The 23898-nt window shown below is 50.9% G+C and overlaps 1 protein-coding gene and 1 long non-coding RNA gene across 14 annotated transcripts in view; one reads left to right on the top strand and one right to left on the bottom strand.

Annotated features, from left to right (window-relative positions):
- The window catches only part of LOC142823552 (uncharacterized), a 141727-nt gene extending 118096 nt beyond the window's left edge, over positions 1 to 23631 (bottom strand). Inside the window, exon 1 of the long non-coding RNA XR_012898737.1 lies at positions 23347 to 23631. This is a non-coding gene — a long non-coding RNA (uncharacterized LOC142823552). The remainder of the gene's footprint in view (positions 1 to 23346) is intronic.
- LOC102445074 (ataxin-2-like) overlaps positions 1 to 23898 on the top strand; it is a 249598-nt gene that overhangs the window by 185202 nt on the left and 40498 nt on the right. For 10 of the 13 annotated variants that reach the window (XM_075914768.1, XM_075914775.1, XM_075914772.1 and 7 more), the window contains one exon: positions 7459 to 7525. In XM_075914768.1, the coding sequence (XP_075770883.1) occupies positions 7459 to 7525 (67 nt within the window). The remainder of the gene's footprint in view (positions 1 to 7458; positions 7526 to 23898) is intronic. The other 3 variants (XM_075914767.1, XM_075914774.1, XM_075914771.1) reach the window with 1 other exon arrangement.

Raw genomic sequence — 23898 nt, 5'->3', positions numbered from 1 at the left:
ACACCGCTCGGGGCCTCAAACAGAAAAACTCCTCCACATAAACATCTTGGAGCTGAGGGCTGTCCGCTATGCATGCAAAGAATTCCTGCCCATTCTAGCCAACCACCAGATCCGCCTATACACCAACAATGTAGGTGCGATGCTCTACATCAATCGACGAGGAGGCGCATGCTCTCGTGCACTTTGCTTGGAGGCTGTCACATTATGAAATTGGTGCATAAGGCACAATATCAATATCACAACAATCCACCTCCCAGGCGTACTCGATACTACTGCCAATACCCTAAGCAGAGCGCTTCCTCCGGAACACGAATACCAACTAAACCCCAACATTCTGTCCGACATTTTCCACCGCTGGGGCCGACCAATCATAGACCTATTCACCACCGCCATGAACAAACAATGCCAACGTTACTGTTCCAGGGCGGGCATCGGCAAGGGTTCCTGGGGCGATGCCGCCTTAGTGACCTGGGCACAGCACCTACTCTATGCCTTCCCACCGATACCACTCCTAAACAGAGTGATACACAAAATCAGGAGAGACAAAGCTCTCCTCATCCTCATAGCGCCTGCATGGACTCAACAACCGTGGTTCCCATTCTTGACCAGGATGTTCTTCAATCAACCCATCGACTTACCTCTCCGCCGAGACCACCTCCTCCTCTCAGCTCTCTTTCCATCACCAGCTCAAACCTTTTTACCAACTTTGGGCCAGCATCACCACTGACCATTGGATTCTCGAGATTGTTTCAACAGGATACATCATTCATTCACATCAATACCCCCAACTTCCCCACCTTCCCCGTCCCTCTTCAGGGACCCTTCTCACGAGTACCAGTTACAACAAGAAGTCCACCACTTCCTTACCATCAGAGCAGTGGAAAGGGTACCATGCGAGTTTAGAGGCAGAGGCTTCTATTCCAATTACTTCCTCACTCAGAAAAAAATGGGAGGTTGGAGACCTATACTCGATCTTCGAAAACTCAACCGTTACCTGAGAGAGCAGCATTTCAAAATGGTGACTCTCGCAACCATAGTTCCAGCTCTAGACCCTGGGGATTGGTTTGCAGCCCTCGACCTTCAGGACGCCTATTTTCATGTGACAATCCATCCTGCACACAGAAGGTTTCTTGGCTTTGTGGTCGGGGAAGACCACTTCCAATATTGAGTTCTACACTTTGGACTCTCTTCAGCACCCAGTGTCTTCTCCAAAACGCTCGCAGTGGTAGCTGCGCACCTCCGCTGTCAGGGTGTAGTAATTTTCCCCTATCTTGACTGCCTTTTGAAGCCTCCCGCATGGTTGTGACCGCAAGAGACACGTTCGAGTCTCGAGGTCTGATTATAAACGACCAGAAATCAACACCAGAGCCAAAGTAATTCTTGTAGTGCCATCATGGGCTCGCCAGTCGTGGTTTCCCTTTCTTTATCAAACTGCCTTTCGAGCCATTGGTGACCGTACTTCTTCCAATGATTACAATGAAGGTTATTTTTCTACTGGCAGTCACTTCAGCCCGTAGAATCAGTGAACTGGTGACCCTGATGACAGTACCACCATACATTGTTTTTAACAAACATAGTGTAATATTACGACCACACCCAGCCTTCATCCCTAAGGTTTGTTCCCAGTTTCATATTAACGAACTTATCGTTCTTCCGGTATTTTTCCCTCTACACTTCTACACGCCCTTGACGGTCACAGAGCCACTAGCCTTTTACATTCAGAGGACTCAGTAATTTAGGAAGTCCCAATGTCTTCTGGTATCTCTAGTGCAGTGTTTTTTAAACTGTGTTCCGTGGCCCCAGAACCCGACTTCGGCCCCCAGGCCCACACCCGATTCAGGGCGCCCAAAGATGGAACCCCAAAGGGAAAACCCGCAACCAGAGAGAGGTTTTGGTGACCGGGCCCGGAGCCACCATCGGCCGGCAAGGGCATCGAGCTCTGTGGGCCCAACTATCAACCCGGAGGGAAACCGAGGCCGGGGACTTGAAGTTGCGCATCTAAACTCCAGCCGGGGGGGGCGACCCGAGGTGGGACCTTGCTTCACCTGTGGCCGTTATGGGCATTTGCAATGTGACTGCATTAAGGCTGACTGTAACTTTGGGCAGGTTTGCACTGGAGAATCCCGGGCCAGGCCACGGTCCCCTCTCAAGCTGATGGCAACGGTCACCATTGGGCCACAGTCTTGGACTGCACTGTTTGACTCCGGGTATGGGCAGACTCGAGGGTGCAAACCCAGCCGCCCCACTCCCCACAAGGGGGACCTGAAGCCACGAGCGTAGGTCCCAGGGTTGAGTTTGCCCAAGACCAATGCACCGACCCGACGTTGGCCCAGGCCTTTGACCAAGTGGCCCGGATTGACGGGATTGTGAGCGATTCCCAGCAGACCAAGCAGTGGCCTCGGTTCGAGGTAATTTCGGGATGCTTGTACCGCCTAGACAAGGACCCGCTTACCTAAGAGGAGCAGACCCAGCTCTTGGTACCGCAGCAGCACAGGAAGGCTGTCCTCCAACTAGCCCATGACATTCCAGGCGCAGGACACCTGGGGCAGGAAAAGATGCTAACATGGGTCTTGGCCCGGTTTTCTTGGCCAGGGATTTACCAGGATGTGCACAACTATTGGACATTGTGTCCAAAATGTCAGCTGGCAGCCGGGCCCCAAGTGCCGAAGGCCCCCTTGGTGCCGCTACCGATAATTGCCATCCCCTTTGAACGGGTGGCCATGGATTTGGTGGGACCCCTTCCGAGGAGCGCAGCGGGCTTCCGATACATCTTAGTGCTGGTAGACTACGTGACCCGATTTCCTGAGGCGGTGGCTCTCCGAAATAGCCACGCTCGAACCATCAACGCCGAAATGGTGAAAATCTTTGCCCGAGTAGGACTCCCCCGGGAACTCTTAACCTCCCAACTCTTGCGACAGGTCCATGCCCTGCTGGCCATCAAAAAAATACAAACTTCCACGTATCACCCACAGACAGGTGGCCTCGTGGAGAGATTTAATAGGACATTAAAGGACATGTTGAGGAGGTTCTCCCTGAGGAACTACGCTATTGGGATCAGATGCTCCCGCCACTGCTCCTGGCCATTTGGAAGGTTCCCCAGTTGTCGACCTACTTCTCCCCTTTTGAACTGCTGTATGGCTGACAACCCCGGGAGGTCCTTGATCTTATGAAGGAAGAATGGGAACAGAAACAACCTCCCTCCAAGAATATTCTGCAGTATGTTCTCCAATTGGGGGACCGCCTCGCACTGGTAAGTTCTCTGGCCCAAGAGAATCTGCGGGTGGCTCAGCGGGCCCAGGAAAACATATAACAAGGGGGCCCACATGCAGTCCTTCTGACCCGGGGACAAGGTATTGCTCCTTCTCCCGTCGGAGGAATCTAAGCTCCTGGCCCGTTGGCGGGGCCCCTATGAGGTAATCCAGCAGGTTGGCAAAGTCACGTATGAAATTCACCACCCGGACCATCAATGCAAGAAGCAAATCTGTCACATAAACCTCCTTAAACCTTGGTAGGTGCGAGAGGGCTTCATGATTACCCCGCACCCTCCGGAGCTGGCACTGGAACCCCAAGTGGCAGACCTTGATTATCCAAAGGGGGCAGAGGAGCTGCTACTGGGTCCTACCCTCTCCACCCAACAGCGATAGGAAGTTTGCGGCCTATTGAACTCTTTCCGTGAGATCTTCATGGCCCACCCTGGACATACAACGACAATATATCATAAGATTCAAACAACTCCAGGGACCATAGTTCGGGAGGCGGCACGTACCCTCCCCCGGTTAAGGCGAGAGGCGGTCCACAAAGAGATCCAGACCATGCTGGAGCTGGGAGTGATTGAGCCCTCACAAAGTGATTGGCACAGCCCGATAGCACTGCTTCCAAAACCCGACGGTACCCTTCGTTTCTGCATCGATTTTTTTTTTTTAAGGTAAACGCAATCTCAAAGTTTGACGCGTGCCCAGTGCCCCGAGTCGACGAATTACTAGACCAGGTAGGGACCGCTAAATATATTACAACCCTCGACTTAACCAAGGGCTATTGGCAAATCCCCCTCAACCCGACATCCAGGGAAAAAACTGTCTTTGCTACCCCTATGGACCTATACCACTTCATCCGGATGCTGTTCGGTTTACATGGAGCACCAGCCATATTCCAAAGCCTTATGGGCCAGCTACTCAGTGCTTATATGGGATACGTGGCTGTGTATCTTGACGATGTGATGGTGTACAGCCCTGACTGGGAAACTTATCTGGGGCAAGTGGCCACGGTTCTCTGAACACTACAACGGGCCAGGCTTACAGCCGATCCAAAAAAATGCTGCATTAGCTGGCAAGAGACAACATACCTCAGGTACACTCTGGGGAGACTGGGAAAAGGAGGTGGGAGAGGAGAAGAGAGGGGGGGAGGGGGAAACCTGGGAGGAGGGAGCTGGAAGGGGGAAGCAAGGGGAAGAAGGGGGAGGGGAAGCTCAGGGTTGGGGCTCTCGCTGGACCAACTTGATTTTCATGCAAACCTGCTCCTGGGTTCGCATGTGGCCTTTGGTGGTCAGGCTGGCAGCTATCCTGCCATAGACGGTCAAATTCCTCCGTCTAGTGCGGAGATCATGGACGTTGGGGGCATCCCCCCCAAACTTGCATAAGGTCCATGATCGCCACCCTGGACCAGGAAGGCACCCACCTTCTCCAGCCCCTGGCAGGCTCCTGGGAGCTGGCAGACTGCCCCTGGGGAGCGGTGGAGGGCTGGCTGCCAGTGGCTTGCTGGCTCATGTTTTGGGGCCGCTGGGTCAGGGGTCCTGGTGGCCACTGCTGGCTCTGGGCTGGCAGGCTTGGAGCTGGCACAGGCACTATGGCCAGAGTCTACACCTTTAAGGGCTGGGGGAGAGGAGAGTAAGTTTTCCTGGTTGTGCCCAGAGTGGCCACCAGGGCTCCCTGGGAAGGGCTGGAGGCCCCCTATTTCGAATTAAGTGTCTACACAGCACTTCATTTGAAATAGCTATTTCGAATTTGGCGTTACTCCTCATAGAATGAGGTTTACCAAATTCAAATTAAGCGCTCTGCTATTTCGAATTCATTTCGAAATAGCGGTTTGCATGTATAGACGCTATTAAAGTTAATTTGAAATAACGTCTGTTATTTCGAATTAATTTTGCAGTGTAGACATACCCTCATGCTATAGATGAGGAGCACTGCATCAGGCACTGGCCTTCTGCATACAGAGAATGAAACTGTTCTGTAAGTCTACACAGATGTGGCTTTTATGGACCAGATGAAGGTCTGCCCAGAGAATCTTGTCCTGGATCACAGCCTGCATCTGCTATTGCTATGAACTAGCAAAGGTGCTTCCACCAGTAATTGTGATGGCCCATTCCACTAGGGTGCAAGCATCGTCAGTGGCTTTCCTTGCTCAAGTGCCAATCCAAGAAATGTGCCGCGCTGTGACCTGATCATCCGTCTGCGTGTTTGCCTCGTACTATGCTGGATCAGTGCAGGCTCAAACTCATGCTGGTTTCAGCAGAGCAGTATTCCAATCTGCAAGACTTTGAACTCTGAGCTGACTTCTGAGAATTCTGCTAGTGAGTCACCTACAATGGAATTGACATGAGCAAGCGCTTGAAGAAGAAAAAAGTTACCCACCTTTTTGTAATTGGTGTTCTTTGAGATGTGTTGCTCATGTCCATTCCATTACCCACTCTCCTGCCCCACTGTTGGATTTTCAGAGAGGTAGCTGTTAGTTTGTTTCAGCAAAAACAGAGAGTCCTGTGGCACCTTAAAGACTTAAATTTATATGGGCATAAACTTTTGTGGGCTGGAACCCACTTTGTCATATGCATGAAGTGGAAACTACACTTTGGCAGGGATATATGCACAGAGGCAAAGGTGTGGAGTGTTACATTACTATTTGGACCAGTGCTAAGGAGGCTAATTCAGTCAGGGTGGATGTGGCCCACTCCCAACCTTAGATGAGAAGGTGAGAATGCAAAAAAAGGGAAAATTACTTTTTGTAGTGAGCTAGCCACTCCCAGTCTCTACCAGTGACATGTTGTGGCAAAAAGGATTGATGTGATCCTTAATTATGTTGAAAAATGATCAAGGGTAGAGAGAAAAAACACAAACTATTTGAGTGTTGGAGAAAATGCCTTTGATTACAATGTATAAGGATCTTCATAAGAAGACAATAACAGGTACTAGTTGGCTCTTCAGTGCTACCAGACCATTTGTTGTTTTTTAAGTTTATCCTGTACAGACTAACTCGGCTACCCCCTGAAGCTTCAGTCTAGCAGGAAAGGCAGAACAAGAGCTAGTGGTTGGAAGCTAAAGCCAGACATACTCAAATTAGAAATAAGACATTTTTAGCTTTTGAGAGTGTTTAACCATAGGAACAAATGACCAAGGAGGTGGTGGATTCTCCTTCTCTTGATATCTCCAAATCAGAAGTGGTAGATGCCTTTGTGGAATAGATACTTTAACTACACACAAATTAGCGCGCTCAAAGCGGGGGATGGCTATGGGAAATTCTCTGGTCTTCGTTATATAGAAGGTAAGACTAAATGATCTAATGGTCCCTTTGTCTTAAAATTATACATTTAAACAGCTGGTAAAACAGTTGTTAGAAGTGTAAAATATCACCCACTTACATGATTTTTCAAAGCTTCTTTTAGTGTAACACTTGGGTGCCTAGACTTCAAAACTCGGGTCTATATTGTGTGTCCTTTATTCCAGAGGAAATGTGCTTGGTTTACAGGTATGAAGGTGTTTTCCCAGTTGTCCTGCAAACTCAACCTGGAATATGGAAATAAAGCTGGGTTCTTTCTGGCTCATGCCTCATCATCATTCCTGAACCACCTCAGACATGTAACCGTGCAGAATCTGGTCCTGGATATGAAACTTTTGTTTAAATTTTAGTAATCAATGAGCTAGAATGGCATCTAGCTCACCATTAAATACCTGTGTTGGCTTTGCTCTAGTAAAAAATAAAAGACGGCAAGAAAGATAAGCGTGTACTAAAATCAGCAGATGTTAATCTGGATACGTGCAGGGACTAGTGTTGAGTAAGAAGGTGCTATTTATAAGTTGTCCTTGGCATCTTGGTAGTCTTCTGTTTTGGATATGTGAATGTAGTATAGTAACAATGATCACCTACCTGTAGCCTATTAACGAGTTTATAAATAGAGCTGGAAAACTAGGGATACACTTGCTTTTGTTTCCAGGTTTATGTCACTTTGGAGACCTACATAATAGGGAACTACTGCCCTTCCCATGCTGTTAATGTAATCATTCATTTTATTTCGTTATGAGAATAAAAATTTTACACTTGCTTTTAGGAGAAAACTAAGAACATTTCTAATTTCAGGGTGGCTGTGAATAGTACTGTAAGAGTCAGGAGTGAAAATTCTTATTCTAATATATTTAAAAGCCTGTTCAAAAGCATACCATTGCTTCACTGAGTTCTCTTTTATTTCAGCCTTTGTATACTATTCCCATGACGCCCATGCCAGTGAACCAAGCCAAGACCTATAGAGCAGGTAAAGGTGAGAATAATACTGCCTCTTTGGATTTAGACTGCATGTAGCATTAATAGAGTTACAGATGTGCACATTTTATCCAGTTCATGTTAATTTATATTGTTTAATATCAATGTATTTTAAATTGGTACAAATACTTGAAAATCAAAATACAAAAGATAAATACATTGCTTTTGTCTGATTAAAAAGAAATCCTGTAAGCTTGATTTCAAGAGAATTGCTTGCCTTTGAATTCAGTACAGCAAGGGTGGGGAACCTCTGGCCCTGGCCCCCTGCTTAATTTGATCCAACCTGCAGCAAGTCTCTGTGCTGTGGGTTGGAAGGCCCAAGCCTCGGTGCCCCTGCGTGGGGCTGGGGGTGTGAGTATTGGCACCCAAGCCTATTTCCACTACAGATAGGGTTGATTTAAGAAAGGGGCTTTAAAGGCTTCAGCCCAGTGCCCTGGGATAAGGAGGCCTCGCAAAAAGATCTCCTGACTACCAAAACTGCAGACTTTTTGCTGGGTGGGTAGTGGCGCCTGCAGGCAAATACAGGGCAGCACAACCCACGCTAAGCCACTTGCTGGTAAGTGCCCTGCACTCTAACCCTCTGCCCCATCCCTGAGCCCTAGTCTGTACCCTAAGTCCCTAACTCCCTCCTTGACCCCACACCCCAACCCTGAGCCTGCTCCCAACACCCTAAATCCCACCCAGACTCCACACCGTCATACCAACCTCCTGCCTCCTGTCCTGAGCCGCCTCCTGCACTTCAAACCCCTTGGCCCTAGCCTGGAGCTCCCTCCTGCACCCCAAATGCCTCATCCCCAGTCCCACCCCCAGTCAGAACCCTCACTCCCTCCTGGACCCTGTTGCTTTGCCCAAGCCTGAAGCCGCCTTCTGCATGCTCAACCCCTCATTTTGCCCCCATCCAAGAGCCTAGGTGGCCCCACAAAATCTAATAGCTCTGGGCCCTCAGAAGAGTTAATCCAGTCATGGCTATAGATGAGTTGAATGAGGGTTTTATTTATGTATTTGCGTGGGGGCGGGGCTGGCTGGCTTTTTTATTTCCTGTGGGTCAATGGCTCCTAACAGAAAAAAGGCTCCCCATCACTGAAGTACAGAATAACCAAATTTAAAAAAACATTTCCATTTTTTTTTAAACTCTTTAATAGCTGACTCTTCTTCGAGTGCTTGCTCATGTCCATTTCACAATAGGTATGCTTGCTCGCCACATGCACTGTTGCTGGAATTTTTCCCCTAGTATTACCCATAGGGGAGCACCTCTAGCAACCCCTGGAGTGACACCTCCACGGTGTGGTATAAGGTGCACTGCGCGCTCCTACCACCCTCAGTTCCTTCTTGCTGCCAGTGATGGTGCATCGGAACAGCTTTGCTCCAGCCTCGGCTGTTGCCTTCTCCCCGTTGTTAGTTTACCTGTAGTTTAACTGGTCCCCTTCGGGACTTTAACCTGGAATGGGGCATGCCCCAATCCTCAGGTTTTAAGCCTTGCAATTCTTGTAAACAGTCCATGCCAGTCAGCGACTTGCATGGGAGCTGCCTGGGTGAAGCACACATCAGTGACAGGTGCAAGATTTGCAAATCCTTCAAACCAAGGACTATGAAGGACTGGGATATTCAGCTGTGACGGCGCGTTGGGGTTTCCCCGTTTCCTGCACCCCCGTAGTGGCACAAACAGACTCCACCAGCCAATAGAATAGAGGGAGTTTATTGCTTCTCCAGGATACAGCACAGCACAGATGTAATCTGGTTACAGGGCAGGCCTAGGATACCTCAGCCCCCCTTGAGATGGGGGAGACTGGGCCCCTAAATTCCAGCCCCTTCCCTAGGCTGTCTCCTCCATGATCCCAGACAGACACTCACTCACTAACTTCCAGCCCTGCCCCCCCAGCCAGGGCTCCACTCCGCCTTCTTCCCATTGTTCCGCTCCCTGGGAGGTAACTGGTCAGACAGGTTCGGAGCCCCCTTGCATAATGACTCATCCCCTGCCCTGCTGGCCCGTGCTGCAGCCAGTGGAGGTCACCCACAGCCCACTGCCCAGCATAGCAACCAGCAAGGTACCCCCCACTACGTCATATCAGCTTTGTGCCCTCCTGATGGATTCGGCATCGAGCACCAAGGTCTCAGTGCATAGTGCTTCAGTAGTGCCGTCCACCAGTCAGTACCGCTCCCCCACCCCTGCTCTGACAAACCAAGGAGGGCAGCAAGAGGCCGTTTGCCCCCATCCTGGAGAAAGAGACAAAGTGGTGGACGAGCGCAGACTCAAGTCGGGCAGCTCGCAGTCTGTCAGGCTCACGGGGCCTGACTCAAACAGAGCGGAGCATCCCAGCCCACTCTGTCCCTACCTCCCTGGACTTGAACAGATCTCTTAAGTCACATTCAGGTGCCCTTCATGCCAGAGGTTCTGCAGCCTGCACAAGAGATACTGGCATTGGCATCCGAGGCCTCTGTGACTCTGCATTCTAGGGGTGAATTTAGGCTTGGCATGGCAGGGTTCCCTCCATATCAGCACCAGACTCCACAGAGAGAAGGGTCCAGGTGCCATCCCTTGACTCTCGATCGCTGGGAGTCAACCTGGGACAAGCCAGCCCTATGGACCCCCCTACAACTATCAGGCTGGGTTCCCAGGCACAGGGGCATGTGGTGCAGGAGTACAGACCCCTGGAGGCACATGCCCTGTGCTTCAAACAAGAGCACCAGTACCGACGACACTTAAGCCCTTGGCACAGTCAGGGCACCAGTGTGGGCCCCTTTGGGGGCACCCCTCCTCCCAGCTGTCAGCTAGATACAGGCACCAATCACGCTCTGCTTCACATTCCAGATGGCAGTCATGGCACCACTCAAGAAGTGCTAGGTGTAGATCATCAGCTGCCATTGATCTGCCAACTGCAGCCGCTCCAGGAGCAGCTGGGCTCAGAGGGAATCCAGGCTCTCCATGTCAGACTCTGTCTCAAGCCTAGTACCATTCCTGATGCACCTTTGCAATCGCCCGGTCACCAGGTAGTGGGCATCTTCCGTCCAGAGTTCCCTGTTGTTGCCAGACCAAACCCCTCCTGATGGGACCACCCAAACTGATGGCACCACAGCCAGCGCAATGGCACCAGGGTCCATGGCTGGCACCATTGTAACTTGCCTCCCTGGAGCCTCGCCCACCCATCCCAGATGACCCAGTCAGTGGCTGGGGTTTTGGACAGGTATACTGCCCCTACCCATCAGCCGCATGCGGAGCCTTCTGTAGAAGGGTCTCCTTCAGCCCCACAGGAGCAGGTGTCCATTGCCCCTGAGCCAGGTGCTTTCACGTTTCCATTTTCAAGGGCCAGAGGCACTTCCTTGGTTTTGTGGTAGGTCAGGAGCAGTATCAGTTTGTGATCCTCCCATTTGGCCTCTTGATAGCTCCCAGGGTTTTCACCAAGTGTATGTGGTTGGTTAGTGACTTACCTCAGGCATTGGGGCTTCCAGATCTTTCTGTACCTCTATGATTGGCTGGTCAAGGGCAGTTCCAGGTCCCAGGTGCAGAGCCAAGTTCCATTTCTGCTGTCCATGTGCCATACCCTAAGCCTGCTGGTGAATGACAAAATGTCTGCATTAGTACCGACACAGAGGATGAAGTTCATCAGAGTGGTACTGGACACCGTGACCACCATGGCATTCCTCCCCATGGAATTTTCAAGGCCCTGGCACACACTTCATCAAGGGTGTCTCCCAATTCCCCATCACAACAATCAGAATGTCTCTGCACCTCTTGAGGCCCATGACAGCATGCAGTTACGTCGTACCCCTGCAAACGTAGTTGGAGTCGGTCTTCTCCCAGTCCAGAGGTTTTCTGGACATGGTTCTCACCATCTCCGAACCCATACTTACCTCCCTCCCTCCAATGATGGACAATTCCTAAGAACATGCTTCAAGGGGTCCCATTCCAGAGCCGCCCTCCTACTGTCAAGCTGATATCAGATGCATCCGACCTCGGCTGGAGAGCCCATCCCGGAGATGCCAGGCCCCAATGTTATACTTGAAAGAATTTCACAGGATCTTTTTAGGGAGATAAGGCAAAATGCCACTTTTATTGTCAATAGAACATTATTCTGTTCTTCAGCGAGTGGTGTCCCCGTGGGTGCTCCACTCACGTCTCGGTGCGTCCTCACGCCAGGGATTGTAGAATTTTGCTGAGTGGTGCCCCTTGCGCCGCGCATGCGCACCTAGTGTCTCGCGCTCCCGCCATTTGTGGAGTGTGCATGCAGCATGAGTCCCATCGGTTCCTTTTCTACCGTCCTCGGCTGAAGACAGAGTCAGAGCAGTCTTCTTCCTGACAGGAAAACAAGATTATTAGAATTAGTTTAGACTTTTACCTCATAGCTTAGTCAGTTATCGCTAGTTTCAACGTTCGTTATACTGGGGGGGGGGAAGAAAGAAAGAAAAAGGGAACTGCCGCGGTGTCAGCTTTTTTTCCTCAGCATGCCGGGTTTCCCAGGCTTTAAAAGATGTGACTCAGGCGTAGACTCGATGCCTATCTTGGATGGCCATCCCTCCTGTGTTGAATGCCTGGGGGAGTCTCATGCAGCACATAAGTGCCCTCACTGCTTGAACATGACAGCTAGGGCCAGAAAAGACCGTGTAATGCGGCTTAAAACCCTCCTATGGGAGAAGTCCCTTCTACCCTCACGGGACAATCCAGAGGACACCCGGGGAGAGCAAAAGCCCGCTGAGGGGGCTGCTTCATCTTCCTGCAAAGGCTCTCAAGCCACGCAGGCTTCCCTGGCACGCTCACTATCAGTGTTGCCCAGAGCCTCTCATTCCCTGGTGCAGTCAGTCTCCAGCACCGCGGAGAAACACAAGTCTGCACCAGCCAGGAGAGCTGAGGCAGAATCCAAACTTGCCGCACTGGTCGGCGCTGCAGAGGCAATGGCACCAATGCATATGCCCCCGCCATCAGCTCCTGTGAGCTCTCCTTCGGTGCCTGAACAGACTGGGCAGAATGACCCTGACTGCCCCCCAGCACCGCAGCATAAGAAAGCGCAGCGCAAGACGTGGCACCTACAAAAGACGAAGCAGTCTTCCACACATCGCCTTCCCCACCGGCCATTGTAATGCGTAGAGCCTCGTGGCTGCAATCATCAGGGGTCCTGAAAGAACTGCAATCAAGGGTGGAGGACCTCCCCTTTGATAGAAAATAGTTATTCGCCAACAACACACACTAAGTCCTACACTCTATGAAGGACTCTCACCCCGCACTCTGGGGATGTACACCCCACCTAATAAGAAACGCAAATATACCCCCTACCAGAAGCCTAGGGACTCTAACTACAATTATTATAGACAACACCAAAGACCATATGATAACAGACCTAAGCAACGCCCTAACAGGAGGAGGACACAGCAAAACCAGTCCTCCACTACTCAATCCACTTCTCACAAACAACAAATTTGAAGTCTTGGTTGGGGGTCTGAGCAACCACCCCCACAGTTTGAGTGTATTCCAGTGCCACCTTCCATCACCTCCTGAGATCCTTCTACCAACAATGGGCCCAAATTACTACAGAGAAATGGGTCCTGGAAATTATCAATTCGGGTTATACAATCCCCTTCATATCTATGCCCCCTACCCTGTCCCTTTTCAGGGACCCATCTCACGAGCCCCTATTACAAACGGAGGTGCAAAAGCTACTCACCTTCGAGGCAATAGAACCCATCCCCAAAGAATACCAAGGGAGAGGGTTCTCCTCCAATTATTTCCTCACAGCCAAAAAGAAAAGGGGGACGGAGACCAATCCTGGATCTCAGGAAACTCAACAAGTTCATCTGCAACACAAAATTCAGAATGGTGACCCTGACAACCATTATACCTGCACTGGACAAAGGGGACTGGTTCTCAGCCCTCAACCTCCAAGACACATATTTTCATGTAACCTTCCACCTGTCCCACAGGAGATTTCTCAGATTTGTTGTAGGCCAAGACCATTACCAGAGTCCTCCCCTTTGGTCTCTCTATGGCCCCTCGAGTGTTCTCGAAGACGCTAGCTGTAGTCACAGCCTTTCTCAGAAGACAGAATGTCATCATCTTCCCTTACCTAGATGATTGTCTCATCAAAGGCCCCACCTGTCAACAGACTACAATCATGACAACTGTTACCAGGGAATGTTTTTCATGACTTGACCTGCTTATCAATATACAAAAGTCCACCATATAGCCCACACAAGAGCCTACCTCCCACCACCACAAAGATTCAAGGCAATCTGCAACCTCGTTCAGGGGGTCAAGCAGGCTCCCTTTTCCACGTTCCGGACGTGCCTCCAATTATTGGGGCATATGGTGACCACAACCTTTGTAGTCCTATTCACAAGGCTACACATGCGCTGCCTACAGCATTGGCTCGCAACCAACTACATACCAACCCGACACAGCCTTGTGAAGCATCTCACGTTGCCTCCACCAGTACTGCAATCTCTCAAATGGTGGACTTCTCCAACCAACCTACTTGCCAGCATACCCTTCCACTGTCCAGACCCGTCAGTAACTATAACGACAGATGCATCACTTATGGTCTGGGGTGCCCATTGTGGCACATCATCAATACAGGGTACATGGGCCCAACACGAAAGACACTTCCACATCAACATCCTGGAGCTCAGGGCCATCCGCGAGGCATGCACCCATTTTCTTCCCCTGATAAAGGGCAGAACTATTTGTGTCCTCATGGCCAACACCCCCCTCTATGTTTTATGTCAATCGACAGGGGGGTGCCCGATCATGCTCACTATGTGCCGAAGCAATCAGATTTTGGAACTGGTGTATCAAGAACCAAATAACCCCAACAGCCACGTATGTACCGGGACAGCAGAACATGAGGGCCGACAAACTGAGCAGATATTTCTCAGACCAGCACGAGTGGGAGAGCAATACCAATATTCTCCTCTCAGTATTTCGCAAATAGGGCTTTCCAGCCATAGACCTTTTTGCGACGCCTCACAACCGCAAATGCCACAGGTTCTACACCTGGGCAGGACTGGGCAAGAGGTCGGAGGGGGATGCCTTTGCCATTTGCTGGACAGCTCCCCTTCTCTATGCCTTTCCACCAATCCCACTCCTCGCCAGGGTGATCAACAAGTTTCGATCCGATCGGGCCACAGAAATTTTGATAGCCCCAGCCTGGCCAAGACAATCTTGGTTCCCTTATTTACACTACCTATCGGTAGATAAACCCATTCCTCTCCCTGCGGTGCTGAATCTCGTGACGCGGCACCATAGCACCACATGTCACCTCACCATCAAAACTCTGAAACTCACAGCATGGCTTCTCCATGGTTCCAGAATGAAGAACTTACTTGTTTGGACAGTGTCAAACACATCCTACTAAACAGTCGACATCCCTCCACAAGAAACACCTATGGTGGCGGCGCGAGATGTGATGGCGTGTTGGGGAGCCCCTGATCCTGCACCCTCATCCGCAGCCAGATGTGACTCTTAGCCAGACAGTAGAGTAGAAGGTTTTATTGGGTCACAGGGACACGGCGTAGCATAGGATCAATGTTAGCACAGGCACCGAGATCAAACAGCCTTATTCCTCTTGGGGGGAAGGGGCTCACGGGCCCTGAACCCCCCTTTCCTGCTCCCAGTCTCCTCTCCTCATCCTACCCAGCCAAGACTAACTCACACTCCCAGCCACTGGTCACTCAGCCCCCAGGCAGTCCTGCCTCTTGCTTTGTTCAGATTACTCCACCTAGCCCAGGTGTCAGGCCAGCTGGGCCATTGCCTATGTGCCTCCCCTCAGGGACTCATCACCCGCTGGGCACTGCGCACACAGACACACACACAGTCTCTGCAGACCAGCATAGGGCAGTAGGGGTCACACCAACCACAACACAGCAACCAGTGAATGCAAAATCAGAGTGGATCCAGGGCCACAAGAGTGGACAGAATCCCCTCTATGTTACATGAGACACTAGGTGTGCATGCACGGAGCAAGAGGCACTGCTCAGCAAAATTCTCCAATCCCTGGCTCGAGGACGCACCGAGACCTGAGTGGAGCACCCACAGGGGGACACATCTCAAAGAACCATAGTTGCTGCACCTGGTGAGTAACTTCTTATATACATATGTATGCACACACGCACACACCCCGTCTTGTCGTTGCTTAACGTTACCAGTCTGTTGCTCACACTAATTCACTGGCCAGGCGAGTTAAATGTGAGGGGGAGGAGCAGGGTCTTCTCCTTCAAGAGATGTCCCTGTGGGTGCTCTACTCAAGTCAAGGTGCGTCCCAGTGCCTTTGATTGGATATTTTCTCAGCAGTGCACCCCCTGCCCCCCGGGCCGTGCATGCACTTTGCCTGCCTGACGAGCTGTCGAGTATAAATAGCACACGCACGGTCTGGGCTCCTCAGTTCCTTCTCTACCATCCCCGGCCAGAGGCGGGAGTACAGCAGTCACACTGCCCACCTCAGACATAGTTTCTTAGTTGTACATAGTTATATAGCTACTTAGTTTCCGTTAACATACAGATAGTTAGTATCTTTCTTTCTTCTTGGTTATTTAAAAAAAACCCTCCGCTTCAACATGCTGGGCTGTCCCGGTTTCAAGAGGTGTTCCTCTTGTAAAAAAGCCATACCTGTGTCTGATGGCCACTCCCTGTGTCAGCTGTTTGGGGGAGTCCCATGTCCCCCAAAAATGCACTCACGGTCAAAAATTAAAAGCGCGGACTCGGAAGGACGGGGAGCTGTGTCTGAAGCTGTCCCTGCCCCAGGCCTCACTCAGACCTGCATCAGACCCTGGACAAAACTCTGCAGAGTCTCAGCAAAAATCCTCCAAGTCCAGGAAAAGACCTGCTTCCCCCAGGCAGAGGGAGGAAGCACAGACTTTCAGTCTCATCAGTGTCAGTCACTGTGCGGCTGAGCGCTTCTGACTCTGCAGGAACCTCCAGTATCGACTGAGAGTCGGCAGCCGCTTCACAAGCTGTGGAGGCAAAGGGCTTTCAGCTGCCCGCCTCTCTGAATGCACCCATGGTTCCCTCAGTGACCCCGGTGCTGACCTCAGGCTCACAGCAGCCTATTCAAACTGCGGAAGCGGCACTTCCCTTTGATCCTGCCACTCTGCTTGGGCCTTTGAAGCTGTGGAGAATGCCTGCCTGCTCAGCAGGGCAGCAACAAACTGCTCAAGGACACTCTCCTCAGCTTCCACGGTGCCGTTGCCTGCTCACCTCAGCACGGTACTGCAGTCCCTCGCTGCACCAGGACACATGCTACAGTTTGGCTCTGCTCAGCACTACAGTGCAGCTGACCTCATGGTCCTCCCCCTCTCCACAGCTCTGGGAGTACGGGTGAAGGAGTTTGGAGCGCAGGTGGTATTCTCCTTGATCCTTCCTGTCGAAGGTAGGGGCCCAGGCAGAGACAGGTGCATCCTGGAGGTAAATGCCTGGCTGCAAAGATTGTGTCGCCAGGAGGGCTTTGGCTTCCTCGACCACGGGATGCTATTCCAGGAAGGACTGCTAAGCAGGGAGGGCGTTCACCTTTCGAGGACGGGGAAGACCTTATTTGGACACACACTGGCTAACCTAGTGAGGAGGGCTTTAAACCAGGTTCAACGGGGACAGGTGACCAAACCCCACGGGTAAGTGAAGAACATGGAAACCTGGGAGATGGGTCGGAAATGGGAGGGAGTGTGGGCTATAATAGCAGAGAGAAAGGAGGGACAAGGCAGAACTGGGAGGCAAGATCAAATCAGTATCTTAGATGCCTGTATACAAATGCAAGAAATATGGGTAATAAGCAGATGATTGGAATGTTTGTATAGAAGGGTACAGCTTGCTCAGGAAGGATAGACAGGGAAAAAAGGGAGGAGGTGTTGCCTTCTACATTAAAAATGAACACACTTGGACAGAGGTGGAGATGGACATAGAAGATGGAAGTGTTGAGAGTCTCTGGGGGTGTCTACACTACAAAGTTAATTTGAAATAACAGTAGTTATTTCGAATTAACTTTAATAGCGTCTACACAGGCAAACTGCTATTTCAAAATAAATTCGAAATAGTAGAGCCCTTATTTCGAATTTGGTAAACCTCATTCTATGAGTAACACCAAATTCAAAATAGCTATTTCGAATGAAGTGCTGTGTAGACGCTTAATTCGAAATAGGGGGCCTCCAGCCCTTCCCAGGGAGCCCTGGTGTCCACTCTAAGCACAACCAGGAAAACTTATTCTCCTCTCCCCCAGCCCTGGAGCCATTAAACGGGTAGACCCTGGCCACAGTGCCTGTGCCAGCTCCAAGCCTGCCAGCCCAGAGCCAGCAGTGGCCACCAGGACCCCTGACCCAGGGCCCCAAAACATGAGCCAGCAAGCCACTGGCAGCCAGCCCTCCACCGCTCCCCAGGGGCAGTCTGCCAGCTCCCAGGAGCCTGCCAGGGCCCGGAGAAGGCAGGCGCCTTCCTAGTCCAAGGTGGAGATCATGGACCTTATTCAGGTTTGGGGGGGGGGGGGGATACCCACAACGTCCATGATCTCCGCACTAGACGGAGGAACGCGGCCGTTTATGGCAGGATAGCTGCCAGCCTGGCCACCAAAGGCCACATGCGAACCCAGGAGCAGGTTTGCATGACAATCAAGTTGGTCCGGCGAGACCCCCAACCCGGAGCCCTGAGCTGCTTCTTCGAGTAGTGTCCCTGTGGGTGCTCCACTCTATGTGAAGGGTCGCCCTGAGCCGCAGATCGGAGCTTTGTACAGCAGTTTCCCCCGTTGAGCCACGCATGCCCAGGAGGCGTCTCGAGCCCTTCCCGCCTCCTGAGGAGCGTGGCTCAACCACCTCCCTTTCAGTTCCTCTTTAACCGCCCTCGTCAGCGGACGGAGCAAACAGGAGCTCCCTGTCAGATTCTCTGACTACTCTCCCTCTAGCTGGTTTAGGCATAGTTGTTTCCCCTGTTATATTCCGAGTTAGCTTTTCCTTGTTTCTTTCTTTAAAAAAAAAAAAAAAAAAAATGCAACAACACACTAGTAATAGGAAGAATACACTTAACAAAATCCCCCTCAGGGGGGCTTGAACCCGCTTCAAACCGGGACTCCGATGAACCGGCGTTCTCCTGGCTGTTCAACACAGGAAAGAAAGAGATTTAAAAAAAAAAAAAAAAAACCAACACACGGAGACAGACGACGACAACAACAACAACAACAACAGCTAAATAAATAAATAGAACATGCTCAAGGAGGAGAGAACTGGCCATGTCCAGCTCCTCAGGCTTTAAAAAATGCAACCAATGCCGGGATCCTATGCCGGCTTCAGATGGCCATTCAAAGTGCATTCGCTGTTTGGGGGAAACTCACTCTCCCCACAGCTGCACTAATTGCAATTCACTCACGGCGAGAGCCAGAAAGGACCGAGAGCTACGTCTGAGAATGATTTTATTCGAAAAGGCTTTACAGCCCGCTGGGGAACAGGCAACAGCGCGGCAAGAGCCCCACTCACCCTCCAGGAGTGAGCCGAGAGGCATACCCTCACCATCCCACTGCCTTCCAGCCTCTTCCTCTCCAAAACATAGAGGAGAGGCACACCGCAGTGGGAGGACCCCTGCCACGAAGGCTTCGGAGCGATCCTCTCACTCCGCACTGGCATCGGGACGCGCTACAGCTGAGCGGCCCTGGGAGCGCTCCAGGCAGCTGGCACGGCAAGAAAAGCCGGCGCCGCTTCAAGCTTCGGCGGCGCCGAAAGCCCCGACACAGCTTAAAGCCACGGCACCGCAACAAAATGAGGTCCAGCCTGCTAAGCGGCTGGCACCAGCTACAGCTAAGCAGCATGATGCTGCACTGACGCTGCCAGCACAGCCAGACAAGCAGCCAGATGAGGCTGCTAGGGATCAGCCCCAGCAGGAAACTGACTCACACAGCAGGCATCACTATCAGTGCCTGCCTTCTACATCTTACTCCCCTGGGAGGCCTCCATCAAGGCAATCCCCTCCCAGGTCTATGTCACCTTTATCCTTTCAAGATGCTCCTCTTCCTGAGGACGACCATCACACGGTCTATTCCTCGCGACACGCATCACCTAGGAAGTCTCGCTCCCATCATTACAGGGCTCCACCACAACAAAGCCCATGGCACCCATACTGGCCTTACCCACCCCCACCTTATCCACCACAATGGGGACCCTGGGAACACTGGGAGCCATACGGACGCCACTCCCCAGCTCGCTCCACTCCATCCCAGAGAAGCTTACCTCAGCCGCAGCCCCTACCTCCAGCAAGTCTTTCGGAGGAAGAGGCAGAACGAATCTCAGACAATGAATCAGTCATTCATTCAATAAATGTCACACACTCTGATGCCCTCGTTGCACAACCAGATGATGCCGTAGTACCATCAAACTCTGGAGCAATTGACGATCTAAAACAGTTCCAGGAACTATTCAAGAGAGTAGCGACAAGCCAGAATGTCTCCCTGCAAGAGGTGCAGAAGAAACAATACCAATTGCTAAAAAATCTCCATCCTACACTACATAGCAAGATTGCCCTGCCCATAGACGAGGCAATAATGGAGACCTCGGAAGACCTGTGGAAAACACCCGCATCCATTCAACCAACTAATAAGAAAATCGACAGAAAGTACTTTGTCCCCTCAAAAGACGACGACTTTCTCTTCACACACCCACAGCCTAATTCGTTAGTCGTAGACTCAGCACAACAACGTGCAAAGCTCCCACAATACAGGATGGGCAACGCAGACAAAGACCACAAAAAGTTGGACTCCTTTGGCAAGAAAGTATACTCCTCTTCCACCCTACAACTCAGAATATCGAATTACTCCGCTCTCTTAGCAAATCATGACTTTGACAATTACTCGAAACTGGGAGAACTGATGCCACATCTTCCTGAGTCCAAAAGATCCATCTTGAAAATAATAGTTCATGAGGGTTATATGATCGCCCGCACCGCTCTCCAAAATGCAATGGATGTTGCTGGCACCGCAGCCCGAGTTACAGCTACAGCGGTGGTCATGCATAGAGCTTCTTGGCTCCAGTCGTCTGGAGTTCCCCATGAACTCCAGCCTAAAGTGGAAGACTTGCCATTTGACAAGCAAAAGCTATTTGCAGCTACTACAGATGAAATGCTCCATAACAGCAAAAATTCTAAGTGCACACTATGCACGTTGGGCATGTACACGCCGCCCTATAAACGCAGACGATACACCCCATATAACTCATACAACCGATACCGATATGGGCAATACAATTGACCACAGAGGCCCTATGAGGACACTAGACCAAGACAACGAGGTCCCAGAAGGCACCCCAACCAGGCCCACCCACCAACTACCCAACCATCTAAGCAACAGATTTGAAGATTTGGTCAAGGGCCTGCAACACCTCTCTTACGATCTACCACGAGTTCAACATGGCCATCTATTCACCCACCGTTTGCGGCCATTCCTTCCACAATGGGAATCCATAACATCGGACCGCTGGGTTCTAGAGATAATTCGAGTGGGCTATACCATCCCATTTACCTCTATCCCCCCTACCCTTCCCCCTATCCCGTCCCTCTTCAGGGACCACTCTCACGAAACCCTTCTAAAACGAGATCGATCGACTCGTCATCGGAGCTATAGAAAGGGTACCCCGAGAGTTCCACGGGAGAGGGTTTTACTCAAACTATTTCTTAACTGAGAAACGAACAGGGGGTTGGAGACCTATATTGGACCTCCGCAAACTGAACAAGTTTCTCAAGAAACAGCATTTCAAGATGGTCACTCTCTCCGCAATCATTCCTGCGCTAGATCAAGGGGACTGGTTTGCAGCCCTCGACCTCCAAGATGCCTATTTCCATATAACCATCCACCCCTCCCACAGACGCTACCTACGCTTTGCGCTTGGACCAGACCCCTTTCGGTCTCTCATCAGCTCCGAGGGTATTTTCGAAGGTACTGGCGGTCCTAGCTGCGTATCTCAGACGGCAGAATGTCATCATATTTCCCTATCTAGACGACTGCCCTCTAAAGGGATCCTCGTACGCCGAAACCACCTCTATGATACATACGACCACGGCCCTCCTCAGTCGTCTAGGCCTTCTAATCAACCAAGACAAATCAACTTTGCACCCGGTTCAAGATATAGAGTTCATTGGCGCACGCCTGGACTCAGTTACAGCCCAAGCATACCTACCTCAGCAACGTTTTGCAACTATACAAGAAATTATAAGCGGGATGCTCACAGTTTCTACCACCACAGTACTTACATGCCTCTGACTAATGGGACACATGGCTTCCACCACCTACGTAATCCACCATGCTCGCCTGCACTTTTGATGCTTTCAGCTCTGGGTTGCAACCGTTTATATCCCATCACGACACTCTCAAAACAAAACGGTTACTATCCCACCAAACGTGCTCGCATCCTTACGATGGTGGACAGTGCCAAACAATCTTCTGGCGGGGGTTCCATTCCAACAAATCGAACCCACTATCCAAATCACCACGGATGCTTCCCTGCTCGGCTGTGGGGCACATATGGACGGTCGCGAAGTTAAAGGCAGGTGGTCCCCAAACGAGACACTCTTACATATCAATCTCCTCGAATTGAGGGCAGTAAGGAATGCCTGTGCACACTTTGCCTCCGACATCGCCAATCGTACAGTCCGCATCCTAACGGACAACATCTGCATGATGTTCTACATAAACAGACAGGGCGGAGCCCGCTCCCGCTCTTTATGCGTGGAGGCTATTTGCCTGTGGAACTCGTGCATCCGCAACCAAGTCACCCTTATAGCATCCTACCTGCCCGGAGTGAACAACACCAAAGCAGACTCCCTCAGTCAAAACTTCACCTCAGACCACGAATGGGAGTTACATACGGAGGTCACAAACTCAATTTACCACCAATGGGGATGGCCATCTATAGACCTTTTTGCTTCTACCCAGAACACCAAATGTCCCCAATTCTGCTCACGTGCGGGACTTGGCAAACACTCTCTGGGGAATGCCTTCCTAATCAAATGGACAGCCCCCCTACACTACGCCTTTCCCCCCATACCGCTCATCCCAAGAGTTCTGCGCAAGATCCTGAGAGACAAAGCCCTAGTCATCCTGATTGCGCCATCATGGTCTCGCCAAACCTGGTACCCATACCTTCACAGGCTAGCGGTCCAGCCTCCCCACCCACTACCATACCGGATAGACCTACTATCTCAGGACGACGGCAGGATACTACATCCACAACTCAGTACCCTGCATCTTCAGGCATGGCTTCTCTCTGGTTCTCAGAGAGAGAAGATCGCTGCTCCCAGCGAGTAAAAGACATCCTCCTCCATAGTAGGAGGCAGTCTACTTGGAAAACTTACCAACAGAAATGGACACGATTCTGTCACTGGTGTCAGCAAGCCAAAGTGGAGCCCCGTGCCTCCCCACTAAATACCACCCTAGACTACATTCTGGACCTTAAAACATCAGGACTGTCAATCTCCTCTCTAAGAGTACACCTCTCTGCAATAGCAGCATTTCATACCTCAGTGGACGGCTTCTCCATTTTTAACCATACTATTACGAAGAGATTCCTCAAGGGACTCCAGAATGTGTAGCCACCATATAAAGCCTCACCCCCTTTGTGGGACCTAAATCTTGTTTTGGACTACCTCACCAGACCTCCTTTTGAGCCACTGGCAACAGTACCACTTCCTTTCCTTTTTATGAAAGTCTGTTTCCTCTTAGCCATCACCTCCGTCAGGAGGGTGAGCGAACTCAGAGCATTAATGTCAGAACCTCCTTACACAGTTTTCACGAAGGATAGGGTCATACTTAGACCCCACCCCACGTTTTTGCCGAAGGTCTGTACAGAATTCCATCTCAACAAACCGATCGTATTACCTACCTTTTTCCCAAAACCGCATTCTTCGCAGACAGACGCCAGCCTGCACACTCTGGACATCCGGAGGGCTCTGGCCTTCTTCCTAGAAAGAACAAAACCATTTCGTAAATCTGAAAGACTTTTTATCTCCATCGCTGAACGATCCAAAGGGACACCAATATCATCGCAACAAATCTCAAAGTGGATATCAACATGCATAATTAAGTGCCACTCTCTGGGCAATAGACCGCTACAGCGCCCACCACGAGCGCATTCCACTCGAGCCACGGCTGCTTCTACAGCCTTTCTGGGCAACGTCCCCTTAAGAGACATTTACCGGGCAGCAACATGGTCTTCAGATCATACCTTTGCTAAACATTACGCTATCCTTCCACAACTCAAGAATGATTCAGCAGTTGCCATAGCAGTGCTCTCCTCCACTGCCAAACACTGACTCTGGCTCCCTCCAGCCATATATTGAATACTGCTTTGTAGTCACCTAGAGTAGAGCACCCACGGGGACACTACTCGAAGAAGAAAACTGAAAGTCTTTAAAAATAAAAGGGAGTTACTCAC

Source organism: Pelodiscus sinensis, unplaced genomic scaffold, assembly GCF_049634645.1.
Source record: "Pelodiscus sinensis isolate JC-2024 unplaced genomic scaffold, ASM4963464v1 ctg43, whole genome shotgun sequence".
Taxonomy (NCBI): Eukaryota; Metazoa; Chordata; order Testudines; family Trionychidae; genus Pelodiscus; species Pelodiscus sinensis.
The sequence above is the reverse complement of the archived record's forward strand: the minus strand, read 5'-3'. Positions and strand labels throughout refer to the sequence as shown.